Source organism: Corvus hawaiiensis, chromosome 21, assembly GCF_020740725.1.
Source record: "Corvus hawaiiensis isolate bCorHaw1 chromosome 21, bCorHaw1.pri.cur, whole genome shotgun sequence".
Taxonomy (NCBI): domain Eukaryota; kingdom Metazoa; phylum Chordata; class Aves; order Passeriformes; family Corvidae; genus Corvus; species Corvus hawaiiensis.
The window spans coordinates 9,526,807-9,548,902 of record NC_063233.1 but is presented as its reverse complement, the minus strand read 5'-3'; the positions used below and the strand labels follow the sequence as shown (position 1 = coordinate 9,548,902).

The 22,096-nt window shown below is 49.2% G+C and overlaps 1 protein-coding gene across 6 annotated transcripts in view; it reads left to right on the top strand.

Moving 5' to 3' along the window:
• Positions 1–21,382, top strand: part of LOC125336633 (discoidin domain-containing receptor 2-like) — a 50,871-nt gene extending 29,489 nt beyond the window's left edge. For 5 of the 6 annotated variants that reach the window (XM_048325404.1, XM_048325407.1, XM_048325403.1 and 2 more), the window contains 14 exons: positions 678–906; positions 2,812–2,959; positions 3,150–3,255; positions 4,393–4,579; positions 8,369–8,615; positions 9,667–9,759; positions 10,256–10,413; positions 10,661–10,856; positions 11,996–12,240; positions 14,543–14,664; positions 15,010–15,207; positions 16,832–17,066; positions 18,514–18,663; positions 19,798–21,382. In XM_048325404.1, coding sequence (XP_048181361.1) covers positions 678–906; positions 2,812–2,959; positions 3,150–3,255; positions 4,393–4,579; positions 8,369–8,615; positions 9,667–9,759; positions 10,256–10,413; positions 10,661–10,856; positions 11,996–12,240; positions 14,543–14,664; positions 15,010–15,207; positions 16,832–17,066; positions 18,514–18,663; positions 19,798–19,938 — 2,455 coding nt within the window. In that variant the 3' untranslated portion in view covers positions 19,939–21,382. Of the gene's footprint in view, positions 1–677; positions 907–2,811; positions 2,960–3,149; positions 3,256–4,392; positions 4,580–8,368; positions 8,616–9,666; positions 9,760–10,255; positions 10,414–10,660; positions 10,857–11,995; positions 12,241–14,542; positions 14,665–15,009; positions 15,208–16,831; positions 17,067–18,513; positions 18,664–19,419; positions 19,458–19,797 lie in introns of all 6 variants that reach the window. The other variant, XM_048325409.1, reaches the window with a different exon arrangement.
• The last annotated feature ends 714 nt before the right edge of the window (positions 21,383–22,096 follow it).

Genomic DNA, 22,096 nt, shown 5'->3' with positions numbered 1-22,096 from the left:
GAAAACCAAGGGCACTTCAAGGGCTTGCTGTTGGCTAAGAAATCCCTATTGCTAAAAAACCCACACATTTTTCTGGTGTGCAGATACATTTTTTACAACTACAGCTCTCACAGTATTCAGCTTAGGAGCAGACACTTCCCACCACTCTCCTGGCAGTGTCCTGCACCAGCAGCTCTGATGACTGCAGGAAATGTGAAATATGTGTTTAAATGACCCACAATAATTTTGTGGCAGAGCTTTCCTTGCTAAAATTTATTTTTAAGGTTGCTCATTTTTGAGCTTTGTAGAGCTGCAGGAGGTGCTCAAGCAGAAGTTCAGGCCTTACCAAGTGGGGTTCAGGAGCAGTGAGGATGCACTTGAGTAGCAAGGTGCTACAGAGCAACAAGCAGTTCCCTACTGAGCAGCAGGATTGTTTCTGATCAAGGTGGAAGTTCATGTCTGGGAAAAAAATTACTTGGAGTAGTTAATGAAAGAGATCTGGAACTGAGGAGCTGTTCTGTATATGGCAAAAGTGCCTGTAGGACTTGAGTCTCAGCTGACCATCATCCCAAAGGGCAGAGGTATTTGGTAGCCATTGCTGATTTGGTTGCTTCCTCCCAATCCTTGAAGTTCCAGGTGTTTCCTCAATTAATCACTGGAAATCGGATTCTTTTTAATGCCTGTGGTTTTCCCCTCAGGTTACAGAGGGAAGAGGGGGATGGAGCCTGGTGCCCAGCTGGTTTGCTGGAGCCTGAAGATGTGCAGTTCCTGCAGATTGACCTGCACAAGCTGTTCTTCATCACCCTGGTGGGCACCCAGGGCCGGCACGCCCGCGCCACGGGCAAGGAGTTTGCCCGCGCCTACCGCATCGACTACAGCCGGAACGGGGAGCGCTGGATCTCCTGGAGGGACCGCCAGGGCAGGAAGGTGAGCGTGGGGGGAGCTGAGCCTGCTTGGAAAGCTGCACTGTGCAAGGCACATCCTCCACATCCTGCTTAATGCACTGTACTTCATCCCGGCTCCGCTGGAGCAGCGTGTTCTGCCTCAGTTCTGTGCTTGCTGGGCATCATCCAGCAGCGCTGTGTCATTCCTGATGTGGGGAGCACTGGGATCAGCAGTGGCCAGGACTGGAAACTGCTGCTGGGTTTGTCTCACACACAACTGATTTGGGTTTTCTGGCCCCGAGTAGCGGCGTGCTCAGGAGCAGCAACCCCACGGTGTGGAGATGCCACACAAGGTGCATCGTCTCATTGCTCCTCTCAGCAGATGGGCAGGATTCCCAGCTCTTCCACTTGGAGCTGCTGCAAAGGTGTTTTTTTTTCTGAGGGGATGTCTGAAACTTTCTTCCTTTGCCCATGTCCCCTGACCTGATCCCCCAAATCAGGAAAACTGTGGCTCTTCACTACCTGTCTGTGCATGTCCCAAACACCACGTGGGCATCCCTCTCTTAGACACCTGTTTTAAACAAGCTTAGAAGCTGCCAAACAGATGCCTGCTGATTTAAAATAGGAGGGGGTGGCAGGGAACTAAGGAGTTTCTGGGTATCTGATAGCAGTGTTTGGTGTATGGATGTTGAGGAGGAAGGAGTTTACAGAGTAGGAAATGTGCTGAGCCCACACACTCAGAGGCTTTCCCCCTCACCACAGTTGTCTCATGCTGTCTGCAGACCTGAGCACAGAGCTTGGGGCTGGCTGAGCTCTGGTCATGTTCATAAGCCTTTGTGAAACTTCCCCTGGGAATGAATCCCCTGCAGCTCATCTGGCCTGGTCACCCTGCCTCAGGCTGGCTTGTGGAGTCTGAAGACCTGAGTCAGACTTGAGAGGTCCTGGGTGTGGTGATGTTTTCTTGCACTGGGGGTGCTTTGAAGTCCCAGCAGGGTCTGCACTGCGGTATTTGGTAACAGCTCTTGGCTTGTTAATGAATTATTTGCTCCCTCAGACCTTTGATCAGCTGTTTGGCCACTACCTTTTTTTTTTGGTGGCACACATTTTGGTGTGTGCTACAAAAGTTGTGTTTGTGGGATGGGAGAGGAAGTCAAAATAAACAGTGGAGTGTTCCCAGGACAATGGTGGCACTGAGGGGAAGGGGAGAGTGAAGGTCCCTGCCCTATCACTGCACTGTAGCAGGATGGGGTGGCTGTGGTGATGCTGAACACCTCAGTCCAAGATACCTCCTGTGCAGCACCAAATACTGCAGCACCTCTGGAATTGTGTTGGCTTGTAAAGGGCATCAGGACCCTCTGCCTGCTAACTGGTGATGAGGGCAAGCTCTGTTACCTGTTGCTGGAATGCACATGGCTCACCTGAAGGAAGGGGTGGCATCCAGTAACTGGAGCTCTCTGCAACATCCACTCTCACCTTCACCCCCACCTGCTCCTCTCCTCTCCTCTCCTCTCCTCTCCTCTCCTCTCCTCTCCTCTCCTCTCCTCTCCTCTCCTCTCCTCTCCTCTCCTCTCCTCTCCTCTCCTCTCCTCTCCTCTCCTCTCCTCTCCTCTCCTCTCCTCTCCTCTCCTCTCCTCTCCTCTCCTCTCCTCTCCTCTCCTCTCCTCTCCTCTCCTCTCCTCTCCTCTCCTCTCCTCTCCTCTCCTCTCCTCTCCTCTCCTCTCCTCTCCTCTCCTCTCCTCTCCCTCAGTGCTGCCTGGGGGGGTCTGCAGCAGGCAGGAGGTGAAATGGCAGCACCCCTCACACCCCACCAGCCACAGAAGGAGCAGGGGAGCTGCAGCAGCTCCTTCCCTGCAGATTCCACACGGGGAAGCTCCCAGGTTTCAAACAAGGGGGTACCACAGTGCAGCACAACAGGAAGGAGTTGCTGCTAAGGCTCTCTCTCCTCCAGGTGATCGACGGCAACACCGACACGTACGACGTGGTGTTGAAGGACCTGCGGCCTCCCATCATCGCGCGCTTCGTGCGCCTCATCCCCGTCACCAAGGCGCCCATGACCGTCTGCATGAGGGTGGAGCTCTATGGCTGTGTCTGGCACGGTGAGTGCCCGTTCCCACGCCTGGCACCGCACTGCCTGGGGCTCCCCTGCACCCCCTCGTGTGCAGAGGGAATCCCCGGCCCGTGGAACTGCTGCTGTTGGTTCGTGTCATAAATTAAAGTGCCGTACGGACAGAGGTGGTGAGAGGCTGCTGCTGCTGTGTTTCTGAGGTGTATGGCCTTCTTTTTTAGATGGTTTGGCATCTTACAGCATCCCTGAAGGAGGGACAATAGCAGCTCCTGGCTTCCCCATTGTTTATCTGAATGACTCGACCTACGATGGCTACCAGGAACGAAGGTGGGAGAAGTTGTCCTGTTCTCTCTCTGTCACTGTGCAAATTCTCTTCTTTCCTTCTCACCCTGTCACTGGTACCTTGTATCCCAAACGCTTCCTCGTGCTTGTAGGATGTTGCAAGGTGCTGGGTACCAATGTATTTATATATTATCTGATGTTTTCACATGGGGCTGATACAGTAGAGCCTGGATATTAAAAAAAAAAAAAAAAGAAAAAAGGGTTTTTATGTAGAGAAATGAGTAGGTATTGCATGTAGCTGTCCAGCACTAACTTAGGAACCTGCTGGAGAGTGTCAGGGAGCTGCAGATGTAGGTGCAAAACCCAACCTGCTAAGCCAGGACTCTTTGGAACTACTTAACCTCTAGTTTACATGCCTGATTGGCTTGGAAGTAGGAATCTGCCTCTTCCAGCTGTTAATCCTGGTTTGGAGTTCAAAGGCACCTGTTCCTGTGCTGCAGTGACAGGAGGGCTCACCTGGGATGGACTTGCAGAGCCAAGGACTTGCAGAGGGGGTCAGGATTGTGCCACATTGGCATCTTCTACTCTGGAACAGTGCTGGAAAACTGCATAATGGGCTCTGCACCCTCAGACAGGAGTGGAATGAGGCAGAGTCCTGGCAAAGAGTCCAATCAGCCTGGGAAAGAGCCAATAACGCTCTCCTCTTGCACAAGGAGCAGTGCCAGAAGTGATCCTGGTTAGAGCTGGCTGTGGTCTCACTCCCCCCTTCCCTGCTTTTCTGTGCTTGCCTGCAGGACTTTCCCCACTGCTTCCCCCAGCACAGGATGAACAGAGCTCCTCCCATGCAGCTGCATGGTGGGATGCTGCACTTCCAGCTCTGTTGGGAGAACACACAGACTCATTTTCCATAGAGTCTGGTTTTGTTCTCCAGAGGCTCTGGCTGTAGCTCAGCTTTGCTCTTAGTCCTTGACACCAGAGCAAAAACTTGTCTTTTCCCAAGCTGGGAACAATGTTAAAATCCCAGCCCAAACAGCATCAAGGTGGTGCTGCATAAGAACAGGGAGTGAGTTCTTGCCCAGGAGAGGTTAAGAGTGGGAAAACGGATGTTTTCCTGGTACTGGTTGGAAGACCCATGTGGTTTCCCACTGGAGCTCTGGCTGACTGTTGGTTCTCCCTGGCCAGGCACCTGTATGGAGGGCTGGGCCAGCTCACAGACGGAGTGCTGGGGCTGGATGACTTCACCCAGAGCCACCAGTACCGCGTGTGGCCGGGCTATGACTACGTTGGCTGGAAGAACGAGAGCTTCAGCAAAGGCGCTGTGGAAATGGAGTTCCAGTTTGACCGCCCACGGAACTTCACCTCCATGAAGGTAACTCAGCCTGGACCCTCTCCAGGGGGACAAGCCTTGGGTCTAGGGGCTTCCAGGTTGCCCCTTTGGGTCATTGAATGGCTTGGAAGGGACCTTAAAGCTCATCTCATTCCACCCTCTTCCACAGGCAGGGACACCTTCCACTAGACCAGGTTGCTCCAAGCCCCGTCCAACCTGGCCTTGAATCCTCTTCCAAAAGCATGAGGATACAGGAAGTGCCTGACAGCAGAATTTGAGCAGGAGATACCCCAAGTTTTCCAGTGTAGAAAGGTGAAGCAGGTGAGCACTTGCTTCTTCAGAGCTCAGACTCTCCTTCCAGTATTTGGCTTGAAGGAATAAAAAGCAGACACCTGAAGCAGTGTTTAGGCAGCTGAGATTTAGGATGTAGGATTTACTGACCCTGGAGATAAAGGAATGTGGCTGCGCTTCCATTTTGATTTCTCTGGATGCCTCAGCCTGTGCTTGTGCTGTGGGAAATTGTTTAAACACACAGGAAAAACAAGAGCTGAACTTTGGGTCTGTAGTAAACAGCAGGATCTTTTAAAAAGGATTGGTGGCTTTTCTTGTAGAGATTTCAAATGAAGGAGAACCCACCACATCCTTAAGTAAATTGTTTTGGTGGTTACTTACTCTGGTTTTATTTTGTCTATTTTTAACTTGCAACTGTTGGCTCTTTGCCTGCTTTTGCTGGCAAAAATAAGAGTCCTGCCTTCTCAGAAATCTTCTGCTTCTCAACCTTGATTAAACCACTCTCTTAATCTTTGCTTCAGTAAACTAAGTTGGCAGGACTTCTCAATGCCTTCCTGGTGAGACCAAGGGTCATTTTTGGAGCTGTCTCCCAGTCCTTTCTTTCTTTGCTGATTACTCTTTTGGAGGTACAGAATCTGGACCTGGATGCAGGCTTTCTATCAAATTGCACAAAAGAATGGTACCAATTTCCTGCTTTTGGATGATTCCTCTTTGTTTGTGAATCTTGTGATGATATTAATCCTCCAAGCCAAGAGAGAGGGAGCCAGTGGTCATTAAAGCTTTGGGATCATGCTAAAAGCCAGTTCCAAGTTATTAGTGTCCAGGATAAAAGTCCAGTGTGGAAAGCATCACTTATATTTTGTCCCTGAGTTCACTACCCTGACATGAGTCAGTCCTTGAGATTATTTTAGGAAATTCCCTCTCTCCTGTTTAGTTTATTTTATTGCTGTTGATTCTTCTGTCTCCCTGAGGTCATTGAAAAAGAGTAGCAAAAAATTTTGATTTAGGAATCCATTCCTGTCAGAAAATAAGAGAAGAATTTGTGCCTTAAAATTTGTAGCATTTACTAGTTGACAATGTTTAATCAAATTAATATAATACATGAGCCCACACTGGGACATTGGGGACAGATGCCTTCCAAAAATCTGTCTTGTAAACACAAGCATCCTGATAAACCAAACACATCAGATCATAAAAACAGCTACTTCATCCAGCACTTAATTAAAAAGCTGTTCTGATTAGCATAAATCAATCTTCATTATTTATTGAATGTTGCCTCTTTCAGCTTTGCATTTCTTTTGTGCAGGCCAGGTGGTCTGTGGTTAATTTTTGCATCCTCTTACCTGTTAGCTTTATCCCAGTCCTCTGGGCTTCCCCAGTATCTGAGGAAGTATTAAAAATAAATGTTAGTAACATCACAACTGCATTGCATAGGCTTGCATGCTGTAAAGTTGGACTTTAGTAGGAGATGTTTGCAATAGAAAATGTCTCTGTATCAGTCCAGGATGGAAACACATCCAACTCCTGCCCAAATATGGCACAAATTGTATATTCCAGGCGTCAGGCTTTCCTGCCTGCTTATGAATGACTGTTTCTCCTTATTGAATAATGTTTTCTACGCTTCATCTGGTCCTAATTATATGCAAATACCCTCCTTTTGTCTTTTTGCTGCTCATCAGGCCTGTTGTCCTCATTACTGCTTCACTGCTTTTCACTGCAGGACCTTGCAGAGGCCAAGCAATTAATAGGGTTCAAGGCTGTAGGTGGTTTGGAAACTGTTGTTGTCACCATGGCAAATCCTCCACAGCCATTAGGAAATGATTCCTGGAGTCGCTGGGGAGGGCTGGACCACTGTGGCTGTGAGAATGGAGCAGCCTGAGGGATACTGAAGACTTTGAGTCACCTTGTTTCTTCTGGTTCAGATCGGTGGCCACAGTGCTGAGATTGTGGTCCTGAGCTTCAGGTCTGCATGGCAGAACTCCGTGGTGGGTGTTGAAAAGGAGCTGGGTAAGGTTTGCATTGATGACTGACAGTGGAACAGCATAAAGGAAGCTTCCAAAGCTTGTCCCTTTTCCCAAAGCCTGCTTCCTGAAGGCCTGGGGGAGTGCCAGGTGTTTGGTGGTGATGGAGATGTCACTTTGATGCTGCAGCCCAGGAGCAAGGAGAGAGAAAGTTGCTCCCAGCTCTTGGAAGGTAAAACACACCCCAGCTAGGGAGGTGTGGAGTCAGCCTGGGAGGTGCTTGTGAACTGCTCAGTGTGAGCACGGGTTGTGGAGCTGCCACGGGGAGATGAGAGGGTGTCTCTGTTCAGTGAGGTGCTGTTGTGCCAGCACAGTGATTGCAGTTAAACTCCAGTGTCTCCAGCTAAACCAGGGCTGCAATTGCAGCAGAGACAACCTGATGCTGAGCCACCAGGAGAGGCTGATGGATACAGGCTTATTGTGAGGGTTTTCCCCTCAGAAAACTCATAAAAAAACCTCATATAAAACTCAGATTCTTGATTGTATTCAAGGTGCAGCCACAGCAGGGTGTGTGTCACAGGGGAGTATCTTTTTGAGTTTGTACTGGTTTGTGGTTTTTGGAAGCCATTAGCTTAGACTGCAGGTGCCAAAAGTTTCTAAATGCTAAAGAAATTTAGAAGACAAACTTCATCTAATGGCAAGAGATCAATTGTGACATCTCACAGCTCGAGCTGGTACCTCAAAAAAGGGACCACAAAGAAATCCCTGGGATCTCTCATGCCAAGAGGGACGGAAGAAGAATCCAAGAGCAGTATTAGGGTCTGGATTCTCCTTGCTCTTCATTGCTTCACTGTTTCATTGCCAAGTGGCTGCTGTGTCATTGTTTCCACTCTGGCCTCTGAGATGGGTTTCTGTGGGGGTTTTGGTGGGTTCAGTAGTTCATTTTTTTAACATGGTTGTTACAGCTCACAGACCACAATCTGTGGGCGGTCCACTCCAGTTATTGATCTTTAAGTAATATTTAAGCTGCAGCTTTGTTTATTGTAACTATTATTAATGATCAGATTGTTACCTACAAGTTTCACTACAATCCATGTTTCCTATTATCAATGATCAGATTATTAGTTCCAGGGTTTACTCTAATCCATATTTGACTTGCAGTACAGAACCATGTAGTTCAGATAAAGTTCAACTTGTGGCCTAACAATTCCAGCTATTCATGTCAAGCAATTCAAATAATATCACATTTTTAACACTAAGAGTTTAGGTGTGGGTTTTCTTTCCCTTCTTAGGTTAAATGTTCAAAGAGAATTGGTCTGCAAGGCTTTAGATTAGTACAGGGTTTGCTTGATTGATTTTTATATGGGCCTTTTGAAGAGCCTGCCAGAGTTTGACCATGAATGTAGCTCTTGCAGGTAAAGTTCAGAGCTGTTCCAGAGCAGCTTTTTGCACAGGTGTTCCCATTGCATGCTGGAACAAGTCACTCATTCTGCATTCTTACAGGGAGATACTGGGCATGGAGAATTTTCATGAACGGAACATCCTTGGGGCTTGATTTAGTCCGTTGTCCTCTTCCCAGGTGCACTGTAACAACATGTTTTCCAAGGGGGTGAAGATTTTCCAGAGGGTGGAGTGTCTGTTCAAACCCCGCCTGATCGCAGACTGGGAGCCCGAGCCTGTGGGGGTGGCGACAGTTTTGGATGACAAAAACCCCAGTGCCAGGTTTGTGACCGTGCCCCTGCAGCAGCGCGTGGGCAAGGCCATCCTGTGCCGCTTCTACTTCGCCGACACCTGGATGATGATGAGCGAGATCTCCTTCCAGTCAGGTGAGTGCTCCTGCAGTCAGGCAGGCCTGGAGAAGCACAGGGAGCAGAAGAGCTGGCGTGGGAGTGCAGGAGATGTGGGGTTCACAGGAGTTGTAGCACTGTGGGCTGCACAATGGGAAGGAGGAGGTTGTGCAGGCACTGGAAGGGCGATGCAGGGGCTGAAAGGTTGGGTGGATGTTTTCCAGGCTGACACTGATGCACATGTGCAGAAGCACAACCTGGGCAACCAAAAATTGGGCTGCAGAGCAGTTGTTCTTTCTGAAACAGATCACAGAATCACAAAATATCCTGAGCTGGAGGGACCCACCAGGATCATCCAGTCCAACTCCAGCCCTACACAGACCCCCCAACAGCCCCACCCTGGGCATCCCTGGCAGCGCTGTCCAAACGCTCCTGGAGCTCTGGCAGCCTCGGGGCCGTGCCCATTCCCTGGGGAGCCTGGGCAGTGCCCAGCACCCTCTGGGGGAAGAACCTTTCCCTGCTCTCAGCCTGAGCCTGCCCTGGCCCAGCTCCAGCTGCTCCCTGGGTGCTGTCACTGGTCACCAGATTGAAGATATCAGTATCTGCCTCCACTTCCCCAGCTGCCTGCTGGCTATGAGGTTGATTTTTGCTTCTCTTTACCAAGTATTTTGTTATGAATAATTCAAGTATATCTAGAGATGAGGAGTTCAAGTTTAGCAGATTATTAAAAAATAGAGGCTGACTTTTTTTTTTTTTTTACCTCAAGTCTTAACTATGATGTAGAAGTCAATGCCATGAGGTGCTTTAAAAGGCTCTGAAAGGAAAAGGACAAGAGTCTTGGAGAAAACCAAGGACTGGCAGGAAAAGATCTGGCTCCAAGGTCTCTAATCAGCTGTAGTGAGAGGACATTCCTGAGAGAGGAATGCCCTCAGTGCTGCTTGTTGCTTACCTTGGAGACAGCAGCCCCTCTGCTGGGTTCCTGACCTGCTGCCTGGACCCCAGCACCCTCCTGCTGGGGTTGGGATTGCAGGGACTGCTGGCAGGAGCAGGAAGGTTTTGGTGGGCTGACACATTCCCTTTCCTTTCCCAGACATGGAGAGTGTGAATCCCAATTTCGTTACGGCAGCCACAAGCACCATGGATCTCCTGGAAACGGAGTACAACGTTACTGAAGGCACCTGGGGTAAGGGCTTCTGCCCCTTGGCCATGTCAAGGGTTCAAGTGTTGGGGAGTTTCACAGGAACATCCCAGTTAACGTGGTCTTTCCCTCCGTTTCTGGAGATCTGGGGATGGTTTGGGTGGTGCCTTATGCACAGGGCAGCATCTGACAGTCCCCTGAGCCTCAGTTGGTCCTCCTGCCTTCAGCTGGCCAGAGCTGCCTCTGAACGTGAGGCTTAGATGGAACCAGTGAAACTCTGAGCACTGTCTGCTCTAGGATGGATCCACTGCAGGAATCTGTTCTGCTCAGAGCTGTGTTTGGTTGCAGAAGTTCTCTGCACAATTCTTAGCTCTTTGAGCCTTCAAAATGAGAATTTCTGGTAAGAGCAAAATGTGAACACAGCTGATGTTAATGCTCAGGGAGCTGCCCAAGATCTTTTCTGTACCAGACTGTAGGAAGTTGGCCAGCACAGAAAACTTCTGGTGCTTTAACCCCAGATTCTCCTTCTCTGTGATTGCAGGAACCACATCTTCTGTAACTAGCACCTGGATAGGGGAGAAGGCAGATGACTCCAACACCTCCATCCTCGTGGGCTGCCTTGTGGCTATTATTCTGCTGCTCCTGATGATTATAATCATCATTCTTTGGAAGCAATATGTTCAGAAAAGGTTGGAAAAGGTAATACAATGGGGCTATTTTGCAGACACAAATTCAGAACTAATCATTAACCCTAATGAGCTCAGAACTGTGTGAAAAGCACAGGGTTTCTCCAGCTCCATGGAGTAGCTAAAGCTGCTCCCACAGCAGGGGAGGATGCCAGCCCTGTCCAAGACGTTACTGGAAGTTGCTGTGGTTGCAGCCAAGGCATTACTTAACAACTGAGTGTTGCCTCAGTGTTTTGGGTTTTTTTCCCCTCTCTCTGCAGGCCCCACGCCGAATCCTGGAGGAGGATGCCACCGTTCGCCTCTCCTTCTACAGCTACACCATTGCCAACAACCAGACCCAGATCCACCAGTCAAATCCCACCTATGAACGTGCTTTCCCACTGGATTTGGAATATCACCAGCCAGCTACACTGCTCCAAAAGCTTCCAGAGCTCTCCCAAAGTGCAGAGGATTCAGGTAGCATCATCAGTCTCCAGAACTGCATGTTTCTTCTTTTGTTATTTCTGTCAGATTGTAACATGTGCCACTTGTTTAAGTTGCCACCTTTGACTCCTGTGCAATGCAATAACCCAGGGACCTCAGGCAGTATTGTGGAGCTCTGACACTTTTCGGCATGGAACTGTGACAGCTGGAGCAGCAGCCCCACTAGAGGGTGGTGGCCTTTTATTTTTTTGTTTGAAGACTGTTTATGTATTACCCAGGTCATCTTTTAGCAGCTGGTTTGGGCAGTCAAAGCAATCACACATAGTTTGTGGAGCTGCTGCCTGCAGCACTCTTGGGAGAAGACCTTTAGCACCTTTTTCTGCACCCAGGGCTCTTTGAAATTTCTGTAGAAAAACCAGAAGGAACTAGAGCAGGGAATTGTCCGTGGTGTCCTGGCTTCCAGCCCCTGGGGAGCTTTTGGACCCACACAGAAGGGAATGTTTCCAACAGTGTTTTGTACTCGGTGAGGGCAGTGCTGATCAGTGAATGGAAGGGCAGTGCTGCATTCCTCACACTGGCAAGTTGCTAAGATCCAGCATTATTCTGCACAGGGAGACTGATTGGATTGAGCCAGGGCAAGAATTCGAAGCAGAACAAATGTTCTGTGTAGTACTGACCATACAGGGAGTTAATTCCAAAGCATTATCCCATATTTATGTGAATAACTGTAAGAGGGAGAGGAGTTTGCTACCGGAGGACATGGCAAATAGAAGCCTCGATCAGTTCTTGTAGCAGGAGGGAATCCAGAGCAAGTTTGACATTGTGAAAAACATCCCTGCATCAGGTAATGGGAACTGATTGTACTTAGGATGAATCAGAAACAGAAAATCACTTCAGACTCGCCTCCCTGTCTGGACAAGAACTGTAGCTCTCATGACTGGCTAGAACAGGCTGTGTTGAGCAGGAATTTGCTAGCAGCTCACAGGTATTCCGTGGCTTGTTCTGGTTGAAGCCCTGGTTAAAACAGAGCAGTGTCTCCCGTGTGGGTGTCCCTCAGTGGGAGGTAGCAGGCGGCCGAATTCCCAGAGCTGTGGGACTGGGAGGAGTGGAAACTGGGACACACTGGTTCTGAGGGATGAGCGTGTGACTCACCTGTCTTTGGCTCCCCTTAGTGTGCAGTGGGGACTATGCTGAGCCTGACCTGACCAAGTCCACCCCTCACCAAGGCTTCCAGAACAACGTCCCTCACTACGCCGAGACGGACATCGTGCACCTGCAGGGGGTGACCGGCAACAACATGTACGCAGTGCCGGCCCTCACCGTGGACTCCCTCACCAAGAAGGACATCTCCGTGGGGGAATTCCCCCGGCAGCAGCTGAGGCTCAAGGAGAAGCTGGGGGAAGGACAGTTTGGAGAGGTACAGCCATTCTCTGCTGCTTTTCCTCCAGCAGAAAGGAGGTGCCTGGCAGAGATTAATCTCCTGAGCTGCTGTGCAGTGGGACTGAGGGGTCTGCATTCCAGTGTTTTAGTTAAAATGTGTGTTTGCTCTTGGGGAAAGCTGATGTCCCTCAGGCTAAGCCACTGAGCCCCTGTCAGCTCTGAGGCTCTGCTTGGTACCACAGGAGTCTTTATCAATAGATGAACTTGGCAAACTTTTTCTGTTTGCTATCTGTATCTCTGTTAATTCCCACCTAGGGGTGGGAATCCAGGCTTTCATGTCTTCCATGGACATCTCAAATGTGATGGCTGTCACCCACCTTTAGGCATGTGGGTTTGAAAACTCTCCAAAGTCCAGCTAACACCGATCCTTGCTGTAAAAACAGCTTTCTCAGCCATAGATGGAGCTTCTGGGGGTGCTCTGTGCACTGACCCAAACAAAGACATTTCCCAAGCACTGTGGCACCCTCATTTTCTGGCACTGCTGCTTGCTCAAGCCCCAGTTTGTCAGCAGCCTCAGGCAGAATGATGCACACATCTGTCATCTGCCAAACTTTCCCTTTGCTCCTTGAGCTCCTTTCAAGCTGTCAGTGTTTTCACCTCGCCTTTTCTTCTCTCCCTGCTTCATTTTCATACCATCTGTAGCTCCATCCTGAGCAGGTCTTTCCCTCTCCTGCTCTCACTTTTCCACTGTCTTTTTTCTTCCCAGCTTTTGTTCACTCACAGCCTTAAAGTCTGTCTCTCTATTACATTTTGGCAAGCACAGCCCTTTACTGGCTGCTTCCTGCTCTGTGATGTGCTCATCTTTGTGGTTCCTCCATTCTGACACCCCAGCCCCTTCCCTGTCCCCTCACCTCTTCCTGGCTCACTCTATGTGCTGGGAAGGTGCTGACATCCTCAGCCTCCTCACCTGGCTGTCAGTGCAGCCCTTTCTGCTGTTGCCTGGATCCTGCTCTGTGCTCCAAAAGTGACACAGAGAGAGTTATTTTCTCATTGTTTTGCTTCTGGTTTCTCCTTTCCTCTCATGCCTGTCCTTCTAGTAACTGCAATAACTCTACTTTTGTGTTGATGGGAGATTTGCTCTCCCATCCTCATTTTCCTTGAGGATGGATTCAGAGCCTGTTCCTTTCCATGCATCACAAACTCTTTGGCAAATGTGCTGCACCACATTTTCCTGCCTCTCCTTCTCACCTCCTCAGTCCTTACCAAACCGGCCATCACGTGCTCTGCTCCACTGCTCTGGCTCTGTGTGCTCCTAGAAACAGGGCTCATTGCTTCTTTCAGCTCTCCACTCTTCCTTTCAGTCTTTTTTCCTCCTTTCTCCCAGCCACCCCTCCCTGGTGACACATCACCTCGGAATTACCTGTGCTTAGTCCTGTGGCTCTTCCCTGTCTGAGGTCTCGTGGCCGCACTTTCCCCACAGCAGCTTCATTCTCTGTGGAACTGCAGCAGCATCTTTGTACCTTCGTTCCCGTTCTGCAGCTTTGTCCCATTTTTCTCTGCTCTCTCATTTTTCTCCTCACCATGCTTGTGACAAAAGCTCTTGCTGCTCCCTTCATACAAAATTCATTGTGCTCCCATTACACTCCCCTCACTGCTTCAAGTCTTTCACTGACACATCCAGTCTGCTCCCCTTTTCCAGTCCTTTCTCCCATCCACACCCTCAGGTCTGTCTGCTTTCCCCACCCTGTTCTCCATTTGGATGCATATTCTGGTAACTTCTTAAGCAAGTGTCTTGTCACCCCTTCTTGTACAACCCTGGCAGCAATTTTATATCTTTAATCATTAATTTATTGGAAGACATTTGGAATTGTGTGTAGTCATTAGAGTATTTGTCTATTTATCTCTGGGTATATGCACAGGTGAGGTGTTCATATCAGGGACACACATGCACATGCTTTTCTCCTCTTTTTTCCTCTGGAATTAGAGGATTTTGGATAACTGGCTGTAGTTCCTGGATGCTCCTCAGTGAAGTCTGAGCAATGCCTCAAGCCAGGCCATGGTTTGATGGTTCTGGACTTGTGTGAGGTGCTGTAGTGTTGGGGGCACATCTGGCTTTGATCCCTGTGCTCCTGTGTCATGGGCTACATCCTGGACACATTTTACCAGGATCTAGGGCCAGCCCTTGGGTCATTTCTCATCACAGCTGTGTCACCTTCGCTGATCATTCACTTGTTCATTCTGCCAGCAGTGACAGAGCAGTGACCTGGCTGGGATGTTGTTTTCCTCTGGTTTTCTGCCCGTGTGTGCTCTTACAGCTGCCTCTGCCTTCTGCCCTGCAGGTGCACCTCTGTGAAGCCGATGGCCTGCTGGAATTCCTGGGAGTCTCATCCTCAGAATTCACTCACCAGCCAGTACTTGTGGCAGTGAAAATGCTGAGATCAGATGTCAACAAAACAGCCAGGTAAGTGCACCTGCAATGCCAACCAGCTGGGGAGGAAAACAAATGCTCCCCAAGCACAGGTTAACCCTGGGGACTGCTGTGGGAGTGTCGTGTGTCTGTGGTGGATGTTCCATGTGTTCATGGAAGGAGCAGGACACAGCAGGGAGTGGGGGTAGGGGAAGCTGGAATGTCAGACTGGAATGCTGCATTAATCCTGTTTGCTGGGAAAGGTCAGCGTTGAACACGAGCTCAGAACCAGTTTCACACTTGTGTGTGCAAAGTGTGAATTGCTCTGAGCTGGGAACACACCACTTGTGCTGTCCTCAGGAATGGTTTAGGATTCAAAGGTGTTTTCTGGTTTACAAGGAACGATTTCCTGAAGGAGATCAAGATCATGTCCCGGCTGAAGAACCCGAACATCATCCGGCTGCTGGGCGTGTGTGTGCGGGACGACCCCCTGTGCATGATAACAGAGTACATGGAGAACGGAGACCTCAACCAGTTCCTGTCCCAGAGGGAGATCTACAGCAAATTTGCCATTTCAAACAATATCCCCTGTGTCACGTAAGAGAAGCTGCCTGTCTTTTTGGGATAAATCAGTTTTATCTGCCGTGCCTTCCCAGCAGGGACCTTCCTGCAGCCTGGCCACTGCCATGGCACATGGACACCAGTCCTGCTTGCTGTTGTTCCTGAGGCCTCTGTGTTCCCCTGAAGTGTCCCTGACAGAGCTGTTCTGGTCACAGAGACCATCCTAGATGTATTTATTGAGGTGACCATCTGTTTATGTTAGTGGGCTTGCATCAAATATTTCATTAATACGAAAAGCAGTTGCATTACAGCAAGAATTTTGGGATGAAAATCAATAATGTCTCTTAGGCTTTTAAGTAGTTTCATATGTTCCCTGGTGTCCAAAAAATATTGCATGAGAGGAGCTGAGTGTGGAGCTTCAGTAAGGAGAAGATTTCATCAGCCAACAGAAGGAGAATATTTGGCAGAGAAAACCACTTTTTGTCAGCAGTGGCACTCGTCTCCCTCCTCAATGGGAGGATTAAATCTGACATAAAAGCATCTCTGCTATTGCAGAAATGCTGTCCTCAGAGGAGAGTGATGTAGGACTAATACATTCTGCTTGATAAAGAGCCCTGCACTGACCAGAAGCTGCATCACTGCTGAGCCTTTGGCGTGTTCCTCCCCAAAGGGTTGCACAGATTTGTGGTTCAGGCACAAGGCAGGCAGGCAGAGCCAGCTCTGGTGTGCTGGACAGGAGGTGGCTGGCTCTTACCATGGCCAGACAGCACCAGCCTTGCTGCCAGGACCTGTCAGGAGTGTTAACCTGGGATAGTGGAAGGTGTCCCTGCCCACGGCAGGGGTGGAATGAAATGATCTTTAAAGTCCCTTCCAACTCAAACCTTCCATGATTCTGTGATTAGTCCCCTTTTCTTTGTGTTCTGGTGACAAAGACCTTTTTTTTTGACCTTTACTAGAGAAATACAAACTGGGAGCAGTTTATCAGATGTGTCCTGATGAGCGCTTGGTCGTGTGAAGCATTTGAGCAGCAGCAGTGGGAAACAGGCTGAGCAGCACAGAGCAATAGTGTGGGAAGAATGCTGAGAGTCCAATGGTCCAAACCCTGTCTGTGTATCCTGCAGCTTTATTAATCCCATCTTCATTTTGCTAATGGAGGAATTAAAATTAAATTAGATGGGAAATGCATCTGTTTCCATTTTCAGTAATGTTTAGCATATTTAAAACCAAGTAAACTCTCTTTCATGTGAAGTGACACACTTATGTTAATATAAGCATTCAATAGTGGTGTTGTTTGAAATACCAGGCTAAGTGGTTTTTAAGATATGAGATTCTGAGCTTCATTTTTCATGTCTCTCTGCAAAAAAAATTGGTGCTTTGATGCATGAACTCTTTGAAAATCTCGAAATTAATGTTTGATATTGAAAAAAAAATTAAATCTAAAGGATGTCAGATTGTAAAGGCCTGAATTTCAGGGACAGCCTGTCTGCTCCTGCTTACTCAGCTTGGGAGCTTGGCTGTTCATGTCCTGGAATGAGACAGTTTAGTTCCACTGTTATGGCAGGAAATAAACCAACAGGTCACTAACCCATCACATACAATAAAGTCCTGAGTGTGGGGGAACTCCACTGATTTTTCTTTGTTTTATTTTCCTTTACTGCAGCCACTCCAACCTGCTGTACATGGCCACCCAGATCGCCTCGGGGATGAAGTACTTGGCATCCCTGAACTTTGTGCACAGGGATCTGGCAACTCGCAACTGCCTGGTGGGGAACAACTACACCATCAAGATTGCAGACTTTGGCATGAGCAGGAACCTTTACAGTGGGGATTACTACAGGATCCAGGGGAGAGCTGTGCTGCCCATTCGTTGGATGGCCTGGGAAAGCATCCTCCTGGTAGGCACTGCACAAAGCCTCTCCTCCTTTCTGCCTCTGATTTTCACTGTGCCCCTGAAGCAGTGACACATCTGTGTGCCAGCCCTTGCACCACCAGTATCTGTGCTGCACCTGGCCCTGGGTGAGAAATCCACGGGGTTGTGTTGGACATCACTCATATCCTTGGAAATACAGCATGTCATGGAATGGTTTGGGTTGGAAGGGACCTTAAAGCCCATCCAGTGCCAGCCCTGCCATGGGCAGGGACACCTCCCACTGTCCCAGGCTGCTCCAAGCCCCAATGTCCAGCCTGGCCTTGGGCACTGCCAGGGATCCAGGGGCAGCCACAGCTGCTCTGGGGCCTGGTTTCTGTTCTGTGCCTGACATTCCTGCTGGAATTGTAAGGAGGTTGCCTCTCTGTGCTTATTTCCCCAGTTGGGAAGCTGAGAGGGGCAGGGACAAAACTTCATGAGTTTTTCGAGTGCCAGGTTGTGGGGTTTTTTCATGTTTAAGGGTCCTGCTTTTTCCCCTCAGATTGTTCCACAGCGCAAACACCTCCCCTCTGGAGGATATTTAGCCAAGTATTTCTTTCTCATAGTAGTTGGTGAGTTACTTTCTTGCAACACGCTCTCCAAGCACCCAGGAAAATTGCAGTTACCTCTGCTATAAAGGCTGCCAGGCCCATGCTTTCCTAAAAACCACCCTCTTCCTGGTTACAGCTGCATCTAAACCATAAATCACTCCCATCTTCCCTGTGTGAACATCTTCCAAACCTTGACAGACTGCAAGGGTTGCCAGATAAGCCTGGGTGAAGTGGGGCTTGGGTGTTTTCTGCCCAAACGGGCCCTCCAGCCCCTCAAGTGTTTTGTGTTATTTTCTGAGCAATCTTCTTTTTACTTCTCCAGAAACACATTGTTCCAAACGCAGCCAGTTTGGGCACATTTTTTTGAAGACAGAAAACAGGGACTGCAAGAAGATTGTCACTGGCTTCTTACACGTGCAAAAATCAAAACTGTCTTGGGCCTTTCTCTAAGAGTCTGGAGTCTGCTCTGGCTCTGCTTTCACCCTGAGGGCTTTGCTTCCCTTTCAAAGGCTTTTCTGTGAGCTCTGCTGTTTTGGGTGGAGGTAGGCAGTAGCTGTCCACCCCCCCAGTTCATTTAATTCTGCTGCAAACAGAATTTCTTGGAGGGACAGAAGTTTCTGGCCTTCTCTGGGACCTGCTCCCTGTTACAAAGCTTTGCCCCTGTGAAAACCTTCTCAGGGCTTGTGGGACCCCCCCTTGCTACTCCTGCCCCACAAACAGCCCTGTCATCCTTGTGTATGTGTGGCTGGGAGCAGCTCACCTGCTGTGCTGGCTCTTTTTGGAGCATTTTCCCTGGTGCATCCTCATGTTGAGCTGCAGAGGGTGCAGACTGAAAGGGCTTTGCTGAAAGCAAACCTGGGCTGAGCAGATCCTCTCTGTCCACAGGGCAAGTTCACCACAGCCAGCGACGTGTGGGCATTCGGGGTCACCCTGTGGGAGATGTTTGTGCTGTGCAAGGAGCAGCCCTACAGCCTCCTCACGGACGAGCAGGTCATCGAGAACACGGGGGAGTTCTTCCGCAGCCAGGGCAGGCAGGTAAGGAATGCAGCAGGCTCCTCCTTCACTCAGCCACTCCCATCCAGGTGGGTGTTCCCGGGGCCTCCCCGCTGCCCTCACCTCCTCTGCATCTACTCAACTTCTCACCTGTGTCCTGCCTCTCCTCCCCTTTTCCTGGGCTCACTGCACCAATTTTCCTCTCTTGGAGTCTCACTGGAAGAATCTCTCTGCCCTGTCCTGCTTCTTTCCTATTCTAAACCACTTCACTCTGCCCTGTCTGCAGCTTTTCCAGGCTCTCCCACACAATCCTCGTGCTCCTTTCTTCTGTCAGCACTCTCCCACCAGCATTGCCTCTGAAAGATGAGGAAGCAGGAGGGAGTTGAGGTGGGAAGGAGCAGTTGTTAGTTCCCAGGGATTAGATTCTCCCTGTAGTATCTCCACATATGCCAGGAAGCCTTTGGCCATCTCCAGCTGCTGAAGGGCTTTTCTGTGTCATTTTGTCCCCACTGCTGCTGCCCTCAATAGATACCAGTGGTACAGGACACTCCATCTCCTCAGTACCCAAAGCTGTGGAGTGCCAGTTCAGAACAGTTCTCCCCAAAATTCACCTTTAGCACCAGGGAATAAAGGGAAATAAAATGATGGGGGGTTTACTCACCATCTCCCAAATACTAATGATTAACCAAGAGCCTAAAAGAAGTGAGCCTAAAAAATGAGAGGGAGAAATGAAATCATTCTGCCCAGCTGTGCTGTAGATAAGCTCTAAAAGGTGTTCTTTCTGTCTCTGCTAACAAGCTGTCACAATGCTTAGAAAGCCTCATGGATTGTCTACGGTGAGTTGAAAGTACTTGGATTTTATTGTGGTAAATCTGGGTTTGGTTTGTGTTTTGCTGTCTCTTGGGAGACAAATCCCTCAGAAGCCTTGATGTTTTCTGGGGGACAAAGGCCTGTTTTGTGACCAGCTCATCAGTCAAGTTGGCAAAGTGTCCGTGGTGCTGTTTGAGAGGCTCTGTCCAGACTCTGCTGCCAGACTGGGGCTGGATGGATTCCAAACACTGCATGGTGGCTGTGTCTTGTAAACCTGGAATGAAACTGTCTTTTGGTGTTACTTTAGTAAAAGCTCAGTTCTTTTGTGAAAACCCCACTGAAATACCATGACTCTCTTCTTTTCAGATCTATCTCTCCCAGACTCCTCTGTGTCCTAACCCTGTGTTCGACCTGATGCTGAAATGCTGGAGCAGGGATATCAAAGATCGTCCCACTTTTGACATGATCCACCAGTTCCTGCTAGAACAAATGGAATCAAACATTTGACTCCAGGAAAGAGGCAAGCTGTTGAGAACAGAGTGACTTTGGGGTCTCTTTGCCTGTCCCTCACAGTCTGGGCCCTATTTCAGTTGGGATGTCCATGGCAGCTGCTCGTTCTCTTGGCCATGGTCTGACACACAGGACCAGAGGATCTCATTTGGTTGAAAAAATCATCTCCTCTTCTGAATCATTTCCTGGGAATACTGTGAGAGGGGTTTTATTGGATACCCATACACCTTTGGGCAAAAGGAATGACTAAAACTTGGAGGGACTCGGAGCTCTCTCCTGGCTGGAAGAGAAGGCCTGGTCGGTGAGAGCGCTGCCACTCGAGAGCAGGTTTCTGGAAGGAAAGACTGCAGCCTTCTAGAGCTGTTCCATGAAATCAGATGGAAGTCTTGTGCACATTAGCAAGTGTTTCTGTGTGCTCTTGCTACAATGGTGAGAGACCAGAAGCATCTGGAGCTGGGAAATGGTTTAATGGACTTGGGAACTGACGGAGCATTTAGGAACCCTTTGGGAGTGACACTGCCAGGGTCTACAGAAGATGCTGAAACAAGAGTCCAAGATGATGTTCTGTTTTCCTGTGGTTGTTAAGCACTGCTTTGGTTATATATGTGCGTTTTCCCCACACTGGATTTTTTTGTTGTTGTTTTCTAGAAAAAATGATTTTGAAAATGAATGTTAAAGGTCATTGGGAGGTCACTGTGTTAGAAGGTCTTCCTCTGACCTACAAATTAAGGTTAGGGTAGGGAGTTTGTATTGAGAAGTAGCCGATACTGTACTACTGTCACTACGTAGATTTATTAACCTAATGAACTTGTAGCCACAATGGACTGATGTGCAATTAATCCTGTATAATTACCCATCAATATGAGATCTCTAAATCAATGCTGTTACGTGGGAGAGGGAACTTAGATTTGGTGGAACCGGATGGCTGAGAGCAGAACCCTCTTTGTCACTTGTCACAGCTGCCACGAGAGGGACGGGAGGAGCACGCAGGTCACACGTGTGTGTCTGGAGCCCGAGGTTCCTCTCCAGGTGTGCAGCAGGTTGGTGCCATGGCCAGGCAGGGGCAGCTGAGCCCAGGCTCTGTCACTGCTGTGTCACAGGAGGCCCCAGGGCTGGGCTGGCACATCCCCTGCTGTGGCCTGTCCTTTATCTCAGTGCGGGGCCTGTAACTCATTGAACTTGGGGTTGCTTTTTGTGTGTCCTGTCACAAACAGCTCATTCTCTGGAGGGTTTTAGAGGGCTCTGAAATCCATTTGGAGCGAGTTAGAGAATTCAGTGTGTTTCTACAATGAATCCGTTGTGGATTTACCAGGTGCCTGGGGAATACTCTGCTATTCCCTCTCTAATCATTTAGCAAGATACTTTGGACCAAACCAAATATTTCATAAGCTGGGAGAAGATGAAAGCTCAGCACTTGGCTTTTTTTTTTTTTTTTTTTTTTTTTTTGTTTAAAAAGTAGAATCCAGCATAAGATGTATTTCCAGTAAAGATTATAAAGATAATTTTCATGTTAGCCACAAGCATAGATGACTGGCTGGCTGTGCTGCGAGAGGGCACTGCTGAGAGGGGAATGCCTGAGTGGTTACAACACAGGGATAATTGTGCTAAAAGAAACACCCTGCTTCTGAATGGGCAGATGCCAGGATGGAGCGTGGCATGGCTGTGTCTGCTCCTTGGGAGGGCTCCAGCCATGCCTGGGCTGTCCTGCTGGGGATGTGTCCCCACCCCAGCTGCTCCTCTGAGCCCCTTTAGGGCTGGGGAGCTGGAAGGCCCAAGTGCTCTCATCTCCCTGCAGGGATACCTGGAATCTCACCTCCACATAGGTTTGGTTTTTTTCTCCCCTGTGACTGGGGTGAGCTGCCCTTCCCTGTGGGAGTCAGAGCCAGCAGGTCCCTGCTGCAGCCTGCTGGGTGCTGTTGTCTGGCAAACCACTCAGCCATGGGGTTTCTGGAGCACTCCTGCCCCAGAACATGTCCCCAGTATCACCCAGCCATGTGTGTGCTCCGGAGCTGGGAGCTCCCAGGGTGTGGAGTGTCCCCTCTGTGCTTCTGTGACATCTGGATGTGCTGTTCCTCCACTGACATGGTGACATACAAAGTTTGTCTCATACCAATAAATTCTAATGATAACCTTGACAAAAGTGAATTTCTACCTT